Below are 18,570 nucleotides of genomic sequence, written 5' to 3'. Positions count from 1 at the left end.
TTACCGACACGTTGCGTGTGACTGTTATTGTAGTTCCACCTCCACTGGTGATCACCTTCCTGTCCACTCCGGCCCCACCTTCCAGATCGATCCTTCCCACTGCTCCGAGGTCCAATTCGCCCCCGGTGCCAACGCTGGTGACGGTGACGCGTCGAGAGGTGTCGCCGTCAGGCGTGGCGGTGGACTCGCCGTAGTAGTAATTGGTGCCGTCGTAGCCGTCGTAGTCGTAAGAGTTGTTCACGTCCCCGTAGGCGTCTTCCCCTCTGGCACCGGCCGACGAGCTGCTGGATGATGAGCTTGAGGAAGTCGAGCTGGTGGAAACGGACGTGGAGCCCGAACCGCCCCTGACGACTTTCTCAGCTGTGGACACCACACTGCCTCCGTCCGTCCCCTGCAATTCGGTGTCGTTACACGGTCGTTAAGGGTTGCCATTTGAGGCGTGTATACAAGCTTCTAGATGCGGTCCAAGGAAATTCCTAAGTGGATTACCTTGACTTCTTTAATGGTCGTCTCTGTTTCGGAAGTTGAATCGAATGGCTTGCCTTCAAGGTCATCATAATAGGGATATTCATAGTAGTAGTTGTCCTCCTCTGCGACCTGAATGAGAAATACATTCCACCGGTGATGAGTGAAAGAATGACTGGGAGGGAGAGGATAACAATCAATGATTAACAATCTGATTTTCAAACATGATCTACAACTCCGTTGCCTCCTGGCTGACTGGCCATCGATCGGCAACCCAGCAAAAATGCTTTCCACTCGCAGACATGTCCTGCTGCATCACTCTGTCGAAACTTGCAACTTGCTCGGTGACTAATTACGTCTTCGGTTTGCCTAATGAGTCTGTCGTCTTTTGCAGAGGTAAAAAACGATTAAATTTTCCACACCCTGAGGGTATGTAACGGGTCAAGAGCAGAACTTCCAATTTGTGTTTTGACACTTCTTTGACTCCTTTGTTTAGCATGCACTCGGAGCGATGCCTTTCAGCCTGTAGCGCAGGGAGAGCAGGCTGAGGCAGGCAGGCACCGCATCATTTCTGAACTTTATCGACGAGCCGCACAGTCTGATAACCCTGTTGTTCTCACTCAGCGTTTTCCCCTGGCAGACTGCAGTGCTCTAGCACGGGCCAAGGGCCTCCTCACAGTACAGGAACCAATCATGATTTGAACTGAGCACAGGAGACAATTATAGGTTTAGGAGAACAAATGGAAGAAGAAGAAGAACATTAACCGGGTGTTGGGGTTCTGAGATGTCCAACATTATTTACAGTTAAATGTAAAAATCAATGTGAACTACCTCCGAGAAGTGTATGAAGCAGCCATATGTTCACAGAGCTGCACTTGGGATGCACGCTGGTGGGAGCAAATGTCGACTTAACAAATAGAATCTTCAAAATGTTCCTTCGGAGTTGCCAGATTTCCAATTTTATATTGAAATCAGCAGGATGAAAGAGATAATACGTACATATAAGTGGCAGGATTATTATAAGGGCCTGTTGTCGATAATAAATTTAAAGGTATATGAAGGTTGTATAAACTATCCACGCTGTTTAAAACTGGAGTGTTTTAGACATTTTAAATATTTGTTAAATCATTATGCCATGACAATGGCATAATGACAAGACAGATAATCTGTGAAAAAAAATTGAGCTCCTCTGCCTTCTCCCAGTGTTCCCAGTACCAACTGCAGAAATACGCCACTCAGTCAGAAACAACCAATCAGCCGAAAGGAGGGTTTTAGCGCTGTCAATCACTCTTTGAACAACGTTCCCCTCCCACTCTTGTTGCTTTGCCCTCCCAGTCAGCTGACTGAAAGAAGTCTCCAACTCATTTTCACACTTAACTTTTAAAAATATTTAAAAGTCACAAAAAACCAGAGACGATAAAGCTACGGAAAGTTGGATTCAAGTCTAACTGTGTGACTGGATTGAATAAATTTGACTGAGACCTGAATTTGGATCAACTTGGATTCTTTTTAGCTTGATATGAATTGGACACGATGCTTCTATAAAGTGCAGGGATGTGACATTTGTTGGGACTTGGCACTTTATGGAATAAACTAAATTAAATTGAGCATATTCTGAGAGTCAGTACAAGAATCTAATAGCCTCTTTTCTAAAGCATAAAAATGTCACTGCACAGTGAAAAAAATCCACAGCATCAGCTAAAAAAAAAAAGAGAGAAAGCATGCCCTGACAGACCTGCCTTTCAAGGTCCCTTTTCTTTACTAACTCAGCATACGTTCCTGTTTTTCTGTCACATGTGCTTCCAGTTATTCTGAGGAAATGAAAGAAGTTAATGTATGTCCAAAAGAAATCCTGGGGTTTTCCACCCATTTGGACAAGCTGAAGGAAGTGTTAATCATACGAAAGAAGGACTGTCATTAATTTGCCTAACATCGGCGTGGCCATTGTGAAATAAGATGGATTCTTTTCCATTCAAATATATATAACGGCATCAATCAATAATGGAAAAAGTAGTTCTCCAGACACAGACTAAACATTCCTGCTATAAACTGAAAATGATTTATTTTGCAGTTTCACTACGCAGGATGTTTTTTAAATTAACACTTTTCTCTCTGTTGATGGGGGGAAAAAAACAAAACAACACCCCTACTTTTTGGGATTCCTGTGGAAAATATTGTCGATTTTAGTATGAAGGTGACAATCTGACAATAACATCCAAACTTGAAAATAGATCCTGTAATTTGTAAGGCTATGTAATTTTGTAATAACAAAATTACAAAATTTTGTAATTTCTAAGATAGAAATTACAAAAATGAAGCCAAAACAGTTGTAGCTGCTGTTTCTTTGAATTAGTTTATGTTTTTACTCTCAGATATCCTCTCAGATTTGAAGTTTTATGGGAACAGCTTTGTTAATGGTTTTATTTCTAGCACGGAAAGCACATCATATTCAATAATTTAGAAAACGTCTTGCTCTCATCGTGAAATGCTTTTTATATACTGAAAAATACGTGAGTTGGTGCAGCTGATCAGGCTTTACCAAACCAAATGAGGCCGCACCACATCGTAACCATGATCTAATTGGAATAATATGCAACTGAATCTGAATCTGCCTTAATAATTTGGCTGATTTGAGTTGAATTGACTCTACAGACATGGAAAAAAGTAAAGTGGCCACTATTTATTTATTTAATTTTTTCTAAAATGAACATGCCTACACATATAACAGCCATTCCAATCAAGATGCTAGACATCCTTCTATTTAATGACGGGCTGGTCAGGTAATCGCTTGAACCTAACACACATGACTGGTGGAGAGCATTCCATGGCAAACTGTGGTTAACCCACAGTGCACACATAATGATTCCTATTCTGTCCTTATGTTCAAACATGTTTTAATAATTTATTTATGGCCTGAAAAACAATCATTTTTTTCAAAGCTATTTTTCATTTCCTGTGCAAAAAAATACATCAAATGGCAACATTTTTATTAGGAATTTGGGAGTAATTAATTTTTTTTTTTTTCAATTTGTAGTAGTCTCATTTTTTTCCCTAAAGAATGCAATCAGCAGAGCAGCTGTTTGTAGATAACCTTTATCTAACCAGAACTATAAGTCAACGTCCACAGGGGAAAGTTTCTCTTCTAAAACCAGAAAGTACTTATCTGTTTGTGCCCTGAGTTCACACACAAGTGTGTTTCAAGGGACCCTAAGCATTGTGTTTTGTTTTCCAGACTTGAAACAATCTTTTGGGAAAACACCTATGTGTTAGTACCTCTAACCTGACCTATAACCCAAATGTTTCATACATAGCAACAGCGAACACAGCTTAGATGTTGTTGATTTTACTTCAGCTGCAAAAAAGTTATACAAAGACTCTCCTAGCATCATTCACATTTTCTTGATTTGTTTATGACTAACTGTGTGTGGGAAGCTTTATGTGCAAGTCCTATACTCCGTGTTACTTACAGGCCTAGGGGGGTAAAAAAAAATAAAGTTTTGGGCTGTTTCCTGTGTTACCGTGTGGTAACGGAAAATATTTCTGAAAACACGTTTTGGAAACCGACAACTCATTTTAGAAAAAGACCTTCCCGTGTGTACGGGGAATAAATTTGACAGTAATTTGTGTTCACATTGTGTTCACTGTTCACTTAAAACAGTGAACACAATGATTACTGATTGCTATGACTGTACTGTCATACTTTTATGGATCTGCTTGGTTTGATTAAATACCATATTTTTAATACCTAAATATAAATTGCATCTATTTGTATTGTAAACTGCTTTGTTGTTAACTGTTGCTGTATAAACAAGCACAGCTGAATATCCTCCCGTTAGTGTGGACAGGGCCTTTCTCACTTTATGAAGTTATGGCAAGTTTCCTGCTGCTGTCTGTGCTCTGATTAAATTTGGTGCAGCTTCGAGGATCAGGAGCCAAAAGCCTCGAGTTCTCGCTGGAACGTTTCTTTGGCTATTCTGCAATTAGCATGCACACAGTGTAATGCCACTCAGCCTACAGTTCAGGAAAGCAAGCAGCACATCATCATTTCTGAGCTTTATTGACTAACTGTGCAGCCTGATAACTCTGTTCCTCTCCCTCAGCATTTTGCTCTGGCAGCGTTATAAGTTCTCGAGCGCGGGCCAAGGGGCTCTTTTGCAAGAACCAATCATCATTTTAAGCAGAGGATTAGAGACAAAACAAGGTTTGGGGGAGAAAAAAAACACAATAAACACTGAATAGGTGAAGAGGGGAGACCGAACTCACATCATCCTCCGTGTTTGGGTCCTGGTTCTGCGGCCGGTCGGGCACTGGCACTTCACAATCGGGGCTGTAGTGCTCACAGTAGTCATAGGCAGCCCGGTGGTCTGCTACAATCATTAGCTGCTGGATGTCTCCCTGGAAACCACAAGAAACAGAAAGTCAGGAGGGTCACACATGTGCTTTAACCAACAAACGTGATACAGAAACATTGGTTACTTTTGTTGTTTTTTCTCTCTTCTTTTTAGGCAGAGAGGAGAGGGGGATGAAATCATCTGTATATGAACATGTGACACTGCTGCTCCAGTACAGGCAGAACTGAAACTAGGTCAAGCTGAGGGTGACTAAACCGTGAGGAACGTGGCGCCGGCTCCAAGTTGTGCATCGGGTCGTGATAGGAAAAGCTTTAAAACAAGCAGTGCGGAGTTACAAGACAATGTACAGCGACGTGCTACACATGGAGGGCGCCTTGACAGAGTCTAACTATGTGAGCTCTGCCCTGATCTGCGTGAGACGTGAGGGATTCTGCCTCCGATCCCGTCGCGAAGACGGCCGGTTCGGCTTTTGCATGTGCACAACAGGAAATCTGGAGACTCAAACAGCTGATCCAGGGCAGCAGAAGGCAGGGGAATTTTGAAAAGAAAAAAGTCAGACAGTGACAGAGCAGGCAAGATTGATAGAAAAAAACAGAGCAAGGGAGAGGGAACAAGAGAGAAAAACAGAGGCTCGGAAGGATCCCTAGGCTACATGGGGAGCTGGGTGTGTTAGCCACATGTTTCTCACAAGAATGCACATGGCACTAAAACTCTGTTCTGCATCTATCCAAACATGTCCTAATCACACTTCCAAACCCAGTGATGTCATTCCACATCAATCAAATGTGGAGTCAACATGGCCGAAACAAGGATTCTTCTTCTTCTTTCTTACAGGACAGAAGAGTCATGAACCAAAACAGATGCTGACTGTTTTTGATTAAGACGCAGGCAAGAGTTTGGAATCCCTCGCCATGTCCTCGCAGCTAGAAATTTACTGTGCACAGATTTCTCCTCTGGCCAACAAAAATCGCATGTATTTGCGGTGTAACCAGTGACAATTCACTCGGGAGCACCACTCCCAGTGTTTCACTAAAACATGCCACACTTAAGAGCCTGCCTCAGATCCTTAACAAAACCTTCACCAAACCCCCACAAGAAGCGGTTTCCTGCTCTCCCCGAGTTCATGCGAGCAGATGAGTCCAGGCTGGGCAGAAGAAGCCGCGACGCAGCGTAAACGTCAAAAGGTTTTGCTTTTAGCTCATTTGAGCTGCACATTAAAGAACTCGACGGTAAAGAATCTAGCGCAGAAATTTGGACTTTTTGTTGTTGTTTTTTCATTCACCCAAACTGGGTCAAATTTACACAAACAATCAGAAATACATGTACCTGTCCCTCCAGGATTTTGCGATTGTTTTATTTACACTGATGACGGTCAAAGTGACTTTTTGTTACCCGCCATGTCGATCAAGAAGGACTATAACTTGACATCAAGTAAGGCTGAGGCAGCGGAATAGTAAAAAGTAAGAAATACTGCCATCTGCAGGTGGGAGTTAGCAGTAACTTAAACTCAATGTTTTAGTCCATTTCTGTGCAAAATTTGCAATACACATATGCATTAACGGGACAAAAAACAAGGCAGGGATCGATTGATTTTGCGTAAATTTCCGCAATCGCAGAACTTGCTTGTGACTTTTTACAGCCATCAGTGAACTAATTTACCCCACAGCAAGTAAAGAGGCTATCAGACTTTATAATTCATACATAGTCTCTAGACCTGTGTGTTTTAAACGTTGAATATCTATTTAGCAATGTACTAAGCGATACCAATATATCTTGTTGGATATATTGGTAGAGTTTATTTAATTTCTTTCTACTTTTAAGCATAAACTAGATATTTTCAGTACGGTTCAGAGTTGGATCATCCTACAAGCCACACGTTATTCTGTTCTGTCCAACCAGTTTTAATATCCGTTTGAGTCCGTTGTCCTGTAAGATCAACAAATTTTACCAATTTTCAAGCATCTGACCCTTGACTTAAGGTCGAGTTCAGGCTACAGAAGTTATTAATTTCAGTCAGGTTGTGTAAAGTGCAAACTATTACAACTGACAACAAAACAGACCCACAGCATGAAGTGGCGACTCCACTGTGTTTATTTTTATCTTGACACCGTTGTCATGGCGATCCCAAACACCTGACCCAGGCTGTTCCTGGGTTGTTCTTGAACATACTTCCATCCGTGTGCAAATATGTGGGTCAGATGGCTGAAAGTGGCGCAAAATTGGTTGTTTGAATGGAGCAATGATTCAAAGTATGCATCAAAGCTTGTGCTGATGCCAATATTAAGCTTTTAGAGAGCTCTTTCTAGTGAATGATACCCTAATGAAAATATAGTCAAATATCCAGTGAGAATTTGCATGAAGCTTGTTGATGGTGACAAAAAGCATTTTGTTTTTCTGCTACTGACGATCAATCCAACACAGAACCTCCCTTTGTAAAGCAGAATGTGTCGCCATTCACTTGAGACGTGTGGTGGTCAGTTAGCGCCTGAGGAGCTTGAACATTGATCTTTCTTAATTAACGGCGTCGTTCTTCTCTAACATCCATCAAAAGTAAAGCAAGTGTAAATATTGGACTATGCATTACTGCAGGACTGCAGAACGAATACGATATTTTTGACTTGGGTATTTTGAATCCCAAGTTTACCTACATTTTTGCTTTCCATTTTATTTGTATTTTTTTGTTTACACAGGTTCTGTCATAGCAGAGCAGCATAACATTATGGAAAGACAAATAGATTTGCTTATATTTTCATTGTTTGATTTTGCGTGCTACATGTTGTCTACTGCTAACTCGCAGGCCGTGGTGACAGTGGGCTGCTGAGAAAATCTGCAAAGATGTTCGTTTCTCACTGTTTGTTCTGTAATGCCTGCAGTATTCTTCAACCTAACTTTCTAAGCAACAAATGTTGCAGTTTTCATCAAACTAAAGTCAATGAACAACCTCTTTTAGGCCCGGTGCCAAAGAGCTCTTGTTAAATAATGTATACTTCAACAGCATGATTTGCTCCTGCAGAAAACGAGCTGTGTGTCTTGGTAAGCTGCAGCCTCATGAATATTAACGGCCTTGCTTTGCTTGCAAATCTCCTAATTTTCTAGAAATGAGCTGGATTTTGCCGTGTTCTTAAATCCGCCCTGCTTGTAAGACATCGCCCACACAGCTGGACTCTCCCATCCGGTTTGGAGCTAAAACCCAGTTTGCCCAGTTTCAGTACATCTCCCATTCAGACTCGGCTATGCATCGCTACAACAATCTGTCTCTAATATCCTGCTAAAGCTGCAACGCCGCAGATGCGCTGAAAAAGCTGATGGGGGTGTTCGCTGTTTGCAAAAAAAAACAAAAAAAAACGAGGTCACATTCAATAAGGAATAAGCCCTGCAGTCTGATGCGCCGCTTCTTCCTTCAAATTCCATTCTTGTGGTTTTCTTCTTCTTCTTCTTCTTCTTCTTCTTTTTTCTTTGTTCTGCTTTCTTCCTTTTTCTCTTTTTTCTTTTGCATCCCCCAGAACTGCCAGAGGAATGTCAGGGTAAGATTCTCCCGAATGGTGGGAACCTAAATTTGGCTAGATGAGATGATTCATCATATAGCAAAGGTTTAATAAGAACGCTCTGAAAGCATCATGGGAGAGAGCGGCTAATGATGTGCAGCATGTACACAGACACAGGGAGAGGGAGTTTACAGTAGAAAGAAAAGTGCTGTTAAAGGAGTATTACTAAGGTCTGGTAAAAAGTACGACTACTCCCAAAATGCATATTAGCAGGAGAAAAGAGTACAGATATGAGAGCATTTTGGCATACTGTAAGTAAGTTGAGGGAATTAGGGATTCTGCTGACAAACCAACGGTTAGCACAGAGTTAGCCTGTGAGAAAAAGATAACTGCATTAATCAAAATGAATTTGGCATTGCAAATCGCTGTTCACAATATAAATATGTGCAATGCTTGCTTTACAATTCAAGATTTGGCAAATGAGATGTTTGTGCATCTCAGTAATGAGCACAACCATCTTAATAACCTCACTGGCCTTTATGTTTACAGCATCCTCCACACATATTATATTGTTATCTCTGCTTCGGATAGGAGATCCACCAAGAAATTGGCTGGCGATCATTTTTATCTTGGTTTGGTGTAAATCAGCGAGTGGTGGGTTGGAAACGCAAAAAAAAAAAAATCTGAATTTTTAGCTTGGCGCTACAAGGTTGCACTGTAGCAAACAACAATCTTCAGAGTGGAAGTTGTGGCTGATGGAGGAAAGGTTCTGTTGACAAACATGAAGGATTAGGAACATTTCAAAGAACACGATCCAGATTTTCCAAAAAGGAAGCCGGTGTTTTAGAATGTCAGCCGTTTCAGCTATGCTAAATGCTAATGTAAGATGCTGAGTGCAGTTGAAAATATCAACTACATTGACAAGTTATTTGTTTAAAAATAGGAAATTCCAGTTTTAGAGTGACTGCTTTCTCTTCTACAGCTTCGTGATGTGATTTCTGCTCCTAATATAAATAATTAATGAACTGATTTGAAGGCAAAGAAAAAAAATATCTTCAGTGCTTTTGTTTTAGCTTGTCAGTGTATCCAGGCCTGAAGGAAAACCAGGGGCACCATAAAATTCTAAAAATCAGCAATACCGTACATTAAACAAAAAAAAATTATAAAAATAAAAGTTTTAATTAGATCACATTTATTCATTTGGAAATAAATAGCATAATAAGTCTTTGTTTTTTTTGGCTTTCTTTTGTTTTTTTTGTAATTACCAGTCCTCTGACAGCCATAGCGATTCCTATAAAACAAATGTAGCTAAAGTAATTTTTCCAAAAGCAAGCAGTGTTTAGACAGTTTTATGACATTCTGTTTCCCTGCGTATGAATATGCTATGCTATGGTAGAGGGATAAAAAAAAAAGTTTTAATGAATACAGCTGGGACTGTGACAAACAACGCTGGATGAAGAAGTTTATTTTGCCACAACACAGGGAGAGCAGAATGATAGGGGAGAAAAAAGAAGTTTGAAAATGTAGCTGTTCACAAAACAGCAACATGTTTCCACAGCAACCATTTAGTACACATCTTTGCCAGAGGGGGCGTTAATTATGAAGAGAGCTGGAGATGATTTGGAGATCCCAGAGCACAAAGAGTGTGATGGGAAGGTAATTTAAAGAAAGGAAGAAAAAGATGAAATATGGATTATTGAAACTGAGCATTATTTAGTTTTGTAGCAAAAAAAGTGAGTTTGCAGAATTAAGCTGTTTTAAATAAAATTTAAATTAAAATACAATTAATAGCATCATCAAAGCCTTGGATGAAGCTTTTCATGAAATGAATTTTTTTTTTTAATTCTCCACGTGCAGATAATCTTTTTTTTTCTCGTTCTGTTTCCGATCACTGAACAACAATTATTCGAAACCACTAAATCTCAGACGCTGCACTTTTGCAAACAACTTGACAGTGAAAACTATTGTTAAAGTCTTGATGCGCCATGTCAACCACCGAATTCCTGTCTTCATGTCAAAATTCCACCTTTCATCACACATCAGTCAAACAGCTCCGGTGCCAAAGCCTTATATAAGCTGCCGTTTTGCAGATGCAGTGAAAAAAGACAGATATTCTCATACTGTACTCCGACTCAGAGCTAAAAACCAATCTTTTGCTGTGTTTTTATTGCTATTTGGTTGATTAGTCAACTTAGTTCATCAGCCACTTGGCGGGTGAGTGAAATGTCCTGCTTTTAGATAACACTGGACTTTACGACGTCTGATGCAACTTCTCTACATGCACCGTCATGAAAAAACAGTTGACAGAAAAGAAAAAATCTAATGTTTCGATTAAATGTCTAAAAGAGTGCTCAAATCAGAAAGAAGCAGGAAGCAGAAATCCAGTTGGGAAAACACAGAGGGATATTATTTACTCTGTGGCACATCAGAGTGGTGCTTAAGACATAATTTTTAGACAATAACAGGTCTTAAGCTTCTTCCTGAGCACCAGTGACACATGATTCCGCTTCTGCACGGCGCTCTCCTATTGTTGGGCTGTGGTGCAAAAGATTATTGCCTCTGGAAAAAGATGACCTTACCTGACATACTTTTGTGTAAAAAATAAAAAAAGAACAACAACAAGAAGAAGAAGAAGAAGAAGATCGGAAACTTTTTTTTTTTCACATGTGAAAAAAACCTACATTTGGCAACAGGCACTTTTTAACTCATGCTGGACTTTCAGGTTGTGTCCAGATGGGGGCAGGAGAGAACACAAAGCCAAATATGTTTCTTTCATCTGGACCTGAGGCACAATGTGCAGAGTGGACTGAGTTCACGGTGTTCCCAATTCTGAAAACGAAGACATTTATTCATGCGCCATGAGGAGTACTAGTTTTAAAAACTTCTTAATCATAAATGCGAGGGGCACGTTCTGATCAGAAGTGAGACTTGAAAAAAAGCTTATTTTTATTTGAGGAATGTCTGCCGACTTGATTCACACCTTGAAGATATTTGTACGTTCTTAATCTTAGACCAGCATACCTTAGCAAAAACAACTCGCATCACATTGGTGCTCATTATTTCTCTCCGCTCCCAGGATGGCTGATAATGTCTCTTTTAAATTTTTAAATCTAATATAGAACTGGGGAAAAAAAAGAAGAAGCCAAAAGTGGAAAAACTCACATCTATTTTTCAGTATTCTCTGCCTGTGTGTTCTCCGAGGAGAATTGGTGAGTGGGAGAAGGATAAAAGTCTTGGAGAGAGGAGCTTTGAGCTACTTTAGCAGCGTATTTCCACCCACACGCACACACACACGCACACACACACACACACACACACACACACACACCTGTCACGTCTGAGCCTGGAATCATGCGCCACCTGGACGTGTCACCCAAGAAACAAACCAACTCAAACAGCATTCAAACGTATTGACACAAGTTTGTGTTCAAAGGACTTTCAGACTGAAATCTCCACCAGATTTTCTATTCCCCCTGTCCAGACTGCAGCGAAATGTAAGCGCCGGAGACGGGGCCAAGAGCAACAGGGCTGTCTGCCTGCCACCCTGCGTGTCCACCACCCAGCTCTTTAACTGTTCCTTCACCTCGCCGCCACCGTCTTCTCTACTCAGACTGCTCCGCTCTACGTCGAGTCCCGGCCCCCATAAAAGTCTGTGCTGCGTCAGATTTTGAGCTGTGGGCAACCACGCTTCGAATCTTCTAATACTTTTTTTTTTTTTTTGTCGCGAGGATGGTTTGTAGAAATCGGAGTGGCCCTCTTCCACCCGTTAGACGTGGGTTCTAATTGTTTGGTTTAGACATTCGTGGAAATCCACTCGAGAAGTGCTGAAGGGACACTTTAGCCTTTGCTGACACAGTTTAAAGGAGTATCCAAGAAGGAGAGGAAAGGAGGGGGGTTGAAAAGACAAACATCTGACATGGGTTAAAGAAATTCTGCTAATTAGCCGTGCTGGAAATTCCATTTTTTATGGAACTGCTGAAGCACAATCGTAGAAAAGCAGTGTGTTCTGCTAGCAAGTCACAGCGAATATAGACACAGAGCAGAGGTGTGATTTAAACAAATATACACTTAGAGTAAAAACCTTGATTCTGCATTACATAAAGTTTAATGAAAGCTTTATTACAGCATTATGCATGATGCCACCACCATGTTGCTCTTTGGTGATGTGGTATGCTAGTTATTAACTGTTTTCCATGTAGCCTAAACTATTTAGTTGCCTGTTGCGTTCTTTTAACATTAAGATGCTGTTTGTTCACCGATGCCGTTACATTCGGGGTACATTCAATAACAGCGGCGTGCACTATTCACTAATTAGATTACTTTTAGATTTTATTTAAGCGCATCAGAAAAAACGATACAACTTTATCAACAATCCCACTGACTCTATTTATTTAGTAATTTGGAAACTCCTGAAGGCACTGGGATTTTAAGAAACGGGTATGAGAGCAAAGGAGATGTATGTATTTACATGCCACACTATTCAGATTCTTAAAAAAAAAAGTGAAAATCATTTATGATTTTGCTTCCACTTATGCACAAATCTTCGCCGGCCCATCACATGCAATCCCATTGAAATACATCAAGGTTTGCGGTTGTAATAATGTGACTGAATGTGAAAAACCTTTAAAGGATACCGACATCTATAGCTTCACATGTGCTCCACAGTATCTCACACAGTACATCATACGAGTGTAGCATTAACTCAGCTTGAGTCTTTAATTAGTTTTGTCATGATCTGTCATTAGCCAGGCTGGTGTCTGACTGTAAGCAGAAACATTACAGTAAATCTGCATCCAGCTGGGACGAGCTGCAGTTCTCACATGGAGGCAGAGCTCTTCTTCAATTTATCCCCAAAACGTCACTACACCACAGTTTGAACTTTACCAGTGAGAAAACTACACACTGGGAGCATCCTATGGCTCGCAAAACATTGATGCGATGTGATAATATGAGTAATATCTGTACTGTCTGAGTACAGAGATAAAACGCTGTCATAACTGAACCCAAATCTTCAAACAGATCATCAGAATCAAAAACCTCTGAAAAAAATATCAAGTTGCTCATCAAGCCAAGATTTTCTGACAAAAATGAACCAGCATAGATGAAAAAGACAAGCTGACAACAGACATGTGTTCTTTTATTTTCTGTTTACATTTCAGTCCTGTGATTCACCACACCTGAACTGAGCAGATGTGCCTGAAGTGCTGTTTTATTCAACAGTCTTACACAAATGTTTGCTGTTTTAATATTTTTAAATGTTCAACCAATTAGTTATATTTTAAGCCTGAATCCTGGTAATTATCTGAATGACTTTTGGTGTTTATCATAAAAATTCTGTTACTAAGGTGTAAGAACTTAAAGATGTTTGCTGTACGGATGAACTCCATCTGCAAAGACTTATAGAGGCTTTATTTAGATTTCGCAGAAATCACCCGACACCAGCAGCACTTAACCTCATGCCATGCTATGCAGACGTTCGGTCTGCACTGATGAAGAAGGACTTACTTAGGCTTGGCAAATACTTTAGTTTTTATTTTCAGATTGATTCAGATTTATTTTTTTGTCTGCTTGGAGGTATCAGGAAAACAGTACAGCGCACTGAACTGTAGGATGGTCAGGTGAGAACTAAGTATTTAAAAAAGGAAAAAATAAATAAAAATGAGAGTGACAAATACCCCTGTCACGATAACAAATTTTGCTGGACGATTAATTGTCAAAAAAATTATTGTGATAAACTATTGCTATTGCGATATTGTTTCAAGACCTTTTGACACTGATTCAATGGAAATGACTAATAATGCATGCAATTTCCTGATAGATACACCTTATTTTCAAAGAGCACTTAACACTGGAAAATAAACTAAATAAAACAACCAAAAACAAAAATAAAATGGATTCTCAGTCTCCATTAACAAAAAACGTACTTGAATAAAAACTAGGCAACATAAAGCCAAAGTGGAAATAAATACTGCATTCAGCCAAAAGAGTGCAGATCATGAAGTCTGTACACTATATTGCCCTTCACTAATCACTAGATTTAAATAAAGAAGATGAGCACATCTGACTACCTAATGCAGTAGTTCATACTACACGATTTATTTGCCCCTATTTTTCCCTTATGCCAATCTTAGATCCTTGGCCGATCTAACCGATCATCCTGCAGTGTGTTGTGTGTTACGGTAGATAGTCGTGGCCGCCTCGATCTAAATCAGGGGGTTTCCCCGACTGGGAGCTTAGCGCTGAATGTGACAGGTAGCCAATCAGAAAGCGCGGATTCTTCTCCATGCTTTCTGAGGGGAAATTACGGAGGGGAATCCCAAACAGCTGACACGGCGCAACACAAAGTCCAGCAGACATTGGAGATGATATGTGGTATCATTAACGTTTATTCAACATTTCGTGCAAATATAGAAATGACAAGGGGAGGAGTTGGAGCCAAATTGCTACCGCAGTTGATAAACCCCTAAGTTTTCAGCTGTTCTTCGTTAACGTGACATAAATAGGTTACAATGATTTTCATTCAGTCAGGACTTTACGCTGACTCTAGCCACATGCATCACAGGTAGATTCTAGTAAAGCACTGATTAATGCCTGGTTTTAAAATGAATTAACTGGACTTGTAGCCATTATTTTGTGCCCATGTGACTGGACACCACACGGCACGATTGAACCCGATCGAACCGTTATACCTAGGGTTTCTGTAGGCTAGTGTGTGTCTCAGGTTTTGGAAATAGGCAGACAACTCGTGTAATGTGCACTGGACAGTACACTAAGGAAATAGGGAGGGTCAGTGGAGAGCACCGGAGTTGAACCTTTTTTCATTCAGTGTTATCAGCAGAAAGAAAAAAGGCAGGAAGAAATGATAAAGCCGATAATTAAAATGAGGTCGATTGGTTTAATTTATCGTCCGATTAATTGATTTATCGTTTATGGCGACAGGCCTAGGGACAAAGATAATACCACAACAACAAAAATGTTCTCTGTTGTAACATGGCAAATTTTATAATCTACAAGTAAATACACTAACCCTATAGAAAGCTCAAGTGGATCATAAGAGACACACACATGTTGAATGATAGGACTTAACCTTTCAGAAACAACATTACATTTATCTGTGTGTGGACCAACATAAAGCACATTTTCAGACATGACGACATCTGGAAAGACAAACGATAACAGCAACTCCACCCTTGTCCTCCAAATAACAACAATATTTCAGAAGAACAACAACCCAATAGCAAAGGAAACCAACATTAACTGACGCAAAAAATGCTTAGAAATAACTGAAAGTATGCAACAAAGAAGAAAAAGAGGTTTTCACTAAGCCATCAAACTGTGAAGATATCCATCTAATGAGCTCTGGCATGCTCTGTGGGAGGCAAGCACCAATAGTCAGGGTCTGGCAGAAAGAACTGTCTTGGTTTAAAATGGGAACTTGCTGAAAGGAACCCAGATGGTCATAATGTTATGCCTTGCATACGTGCAATGCAAACATTAAAGTAGATCTGCATTGCAAATAAACAGCTTTCTCCCCCTCCCCCTTTTCTTTTAATGAAAGCAGGGACTAAAATAACGCCCACATTTTTGCACCAAACCTAGAAATGAACTCTCAGTCAGGGAATGAAATTCCCAGGTCTCTACAGGAAGCTCCAGGAGAAAAGCCATTATGCATGCATTACTCAGTGAGCTAACAGTTACTGAGGCTAAATGACCCCCAGCAGGCTCAGTTCCATATAAATCTGGAGCCTTACTTCAGAAAAAGCGAAACTGAAAATTAAAAAAGAAAAAGAAAAAGAGAAAAGAAAAAGAAAAAGAGAACTATAAGCCAGGAGAACACGAAGAAAGCTTAAATTATTCTCTCATCTTAGAAAGCCTGATACAAAGAGGTGTTGAATAGGAATACCTGAAGCATATGAAGTGCAAAAACTGGGGTTATTAGCAGAAGAAGGAAGAAAAGTCCAGAGGTAAAGATGAGGAAACAGGATGCGTGGCTCATCTGGCTGAAGCGATATAAAAACTTATTACGAGCATCAAGCTCATGTGTTGCACATTTTTTACTACTTTTTCCTGGCTCGCGTCACACTGCAAAACCCCACAAGTTGCCTCAACCCGAAGCTTACACATTGGACTGACTGCTCCCCCGCTCTTTTAATATTGCTTTTATCTGACTCACACACACAAAGTCTTTAACCTGCCATCATCTTAACCTCATCTTCTCATTCCTTACACACTTTTCCAGCACGTTTCTAAAACACATCACTTATAGATCATGAAACAGTCAATCGGAAAAGACAAAGGAAACCTCTGGATGATGTCATGTGGTACGCTCGCCGTTTCAAGACTGAAATCAGTGGGGAGAGACCTCCTCATTCTTTCCAGAGTATGACCCAAGGTTTTTGGCTCCTCTAACTGAATCTACAGTTCCAGCCTTGCTTCCATTCCTGAGCACTCTCTTCAGTTTTCTTGACATCCGAAACCTCAAATTTCCTAAACGAGTCCAAAGGTCGATTACTGATCAAGCATCAGTCTTATAGCCCACGGCTTCGCAAAGATTCAGGACGGAGGCCAAACGAGAATTGCAGCGTCTGCACAGCTCCACATCGGTCAGGTTCGGGTTACCCCGACGATTACCTCCACGTGAGGTCAAGCGGTCCGCTTGCGTTCCCCTTGGAGTAAACGCGGTTACTCCTCAGAATTCTACTGAGGACCTGGTAATGGGCGTTGAAATTATCCCAGGTTTTCTTAGGCACACGCGCTCAGAAACAAGTGAGCAGAGCAATCAGTGGACGCATTTTCTAAATGGACTCTGTCTAACAGACCACTTTCAAACAAGAACAACACACTTTTAGGCCTGAATCTTCACCCCGCGGCTACAAAATACTTCTAAATACTCAATGCTGCACCTTCATAAAGGCAAAAGCACCAATTGGCAGTTTTTATAGAGCCTAAATACTTTATTTGCAATGCCCTCCAGCAGCATTAAACCTTTTCACAATTTGCCAGGCTACTACCAATACATTTTAGTGCCATTTTAAGTGACAAATAAATTACAAAACCAATAGCTGTTCTATGAAGGCCTCAGAGGTTTGTTAGAGAACATTACAGAGAACAAACATCATCATGAAGAAAAATAGCACACCAGACAGGTCAGGGGTAAAATAGTGAAGAAGTCTAAAGCAGAGTTATGACATGGCGTTGATGGGAAGCGTGCTCTTTGTTCAGCTATCTGAGTCAATACTTTGTCTCAAAGTATTTTGGGGTATGATTGTGCCAATTCTGTTCCAGATAGATATGACTGTGTGTTTCGGGTTACGGTCTTGTTGGAAGGTCAACTTCTATCCTAGTTTTAAGTCCATCAATCCTGACCAGCATATCCATGCTGAGGAAATGCATCACCACACCATAATCCTGCCGCTACCTTGTATCACAATACGGATTGTGTTTTCATTCATAAATTTTACATGCAGCCTTTTATACAGAAATGAAAAAGCTATCCTTATATGTTGTGTCCACCCAACATGACTTGCAAAAAACAGCAAATCTCACTTTCTTATAGGTTCAAATTTGCATCGATAAGATTCTCCCACCTGAGCTGTAGAGCTCTGCTGCTCCTCCCGAGCTGCCATCATGTCGGCCTATCTCTCCCATAAAATCCCGGCAAAACACATTCAGGTTTTCGGTTGCAGTGTGAAATAACAGTCTGCTCCCGTAAACATGTTAGCACCGATTTAATCATCTTCCACTGGCACTGTCACAAGCGCAGCATTCTTATGTAAGATGCTGAAAAAAAAATGAAAAAAAAGGAGAGAATATACAGTGCTTGCAGCAGATAGACGGTCTTTCTGTTGCCATAATAACCTTGTTAGAGACCAAACCACAAACCACCTCAGCGTAAAAGTGCTACTTATCCCCTGACTGCTGTATATCAGAAAAAAGCACAGGCTGCAGTTAAAACCTTGACAAGCAGTTAAATCATGCCGCTCACTGTTACTCAACGGTGTGACAGAGAAGACTTTATCTCCTCTCCCCTTTTTGATTTTTATGGTTGACACAATATTTAAAAGAAAGCAAAAAATATTCATTTTTTTTATCTGAGGAAACTAACGTTTAATTTGATTTATACCATAAAATCAAAAACAGTTGCATGTCAGCGACTTTGTACTCTGCCAATAATCAACATGGTATCAGACTAAACTACAAAGAGGGAATTGGAGTAATGGGAAAAAATGGCAGAGCGGCCTGAGGACAATTTGGAAACTATGTGGCAT

The 18,570-nt window shown here is 40.4% G+C and overlaps 1 protein-coding gene across 3 annotated transcripts in view; it reads right to left on the bottom strand.

The window, feature by feature from the left end:
- The window catches only part of col5a1 (procollagen, type V, alpha 1), a 104,339-nt gene that overhangs the window by 52,823 nt on the left and 32,946 nt on the right, over positions 1 to 18,570 (bottom strand). For all 3 annotated transcript variants that reach the window (XM_008423597.2, XM_008423596.2, XM_008423598.2), the window contains exons 5-7: positions 4,729 to 4,860; positions 490 to 597; positions 5 to 391 (exon numbers count right to left, since the gene is read on the bottom strand). In XM_008423597.2, coding sequence (XP_008421819.1) covers positions 5 to 391; positions 490 to 597; positions 4,729 to 4,860 — 627 coding nt within the window. The remainder of the gene's footprint in view (positions 1 to 4; positions 392 to 489; positions 598 to 4,728; positions 4,861 to 18,570) is intronic.

This window comes from Poecilia reticulata, linkage group LG12 (genome assembly GCF_000633615.1).
Source record: "Poecilia reticulata strain Guanapo linkage group LG12, Guppy_female_1.0+MT, whole genome shotgun sequence".
Taxonomy (NCBI): Eukaryota; Metazoa; Chordata; class Actinopteri; order Cyprinodontiformes; family Poeciliidae; genus Poecilia; species Poecilia reticulata.
This window is presented reverse-complemented; position numbering and strand designations above follow the sequence as displayed.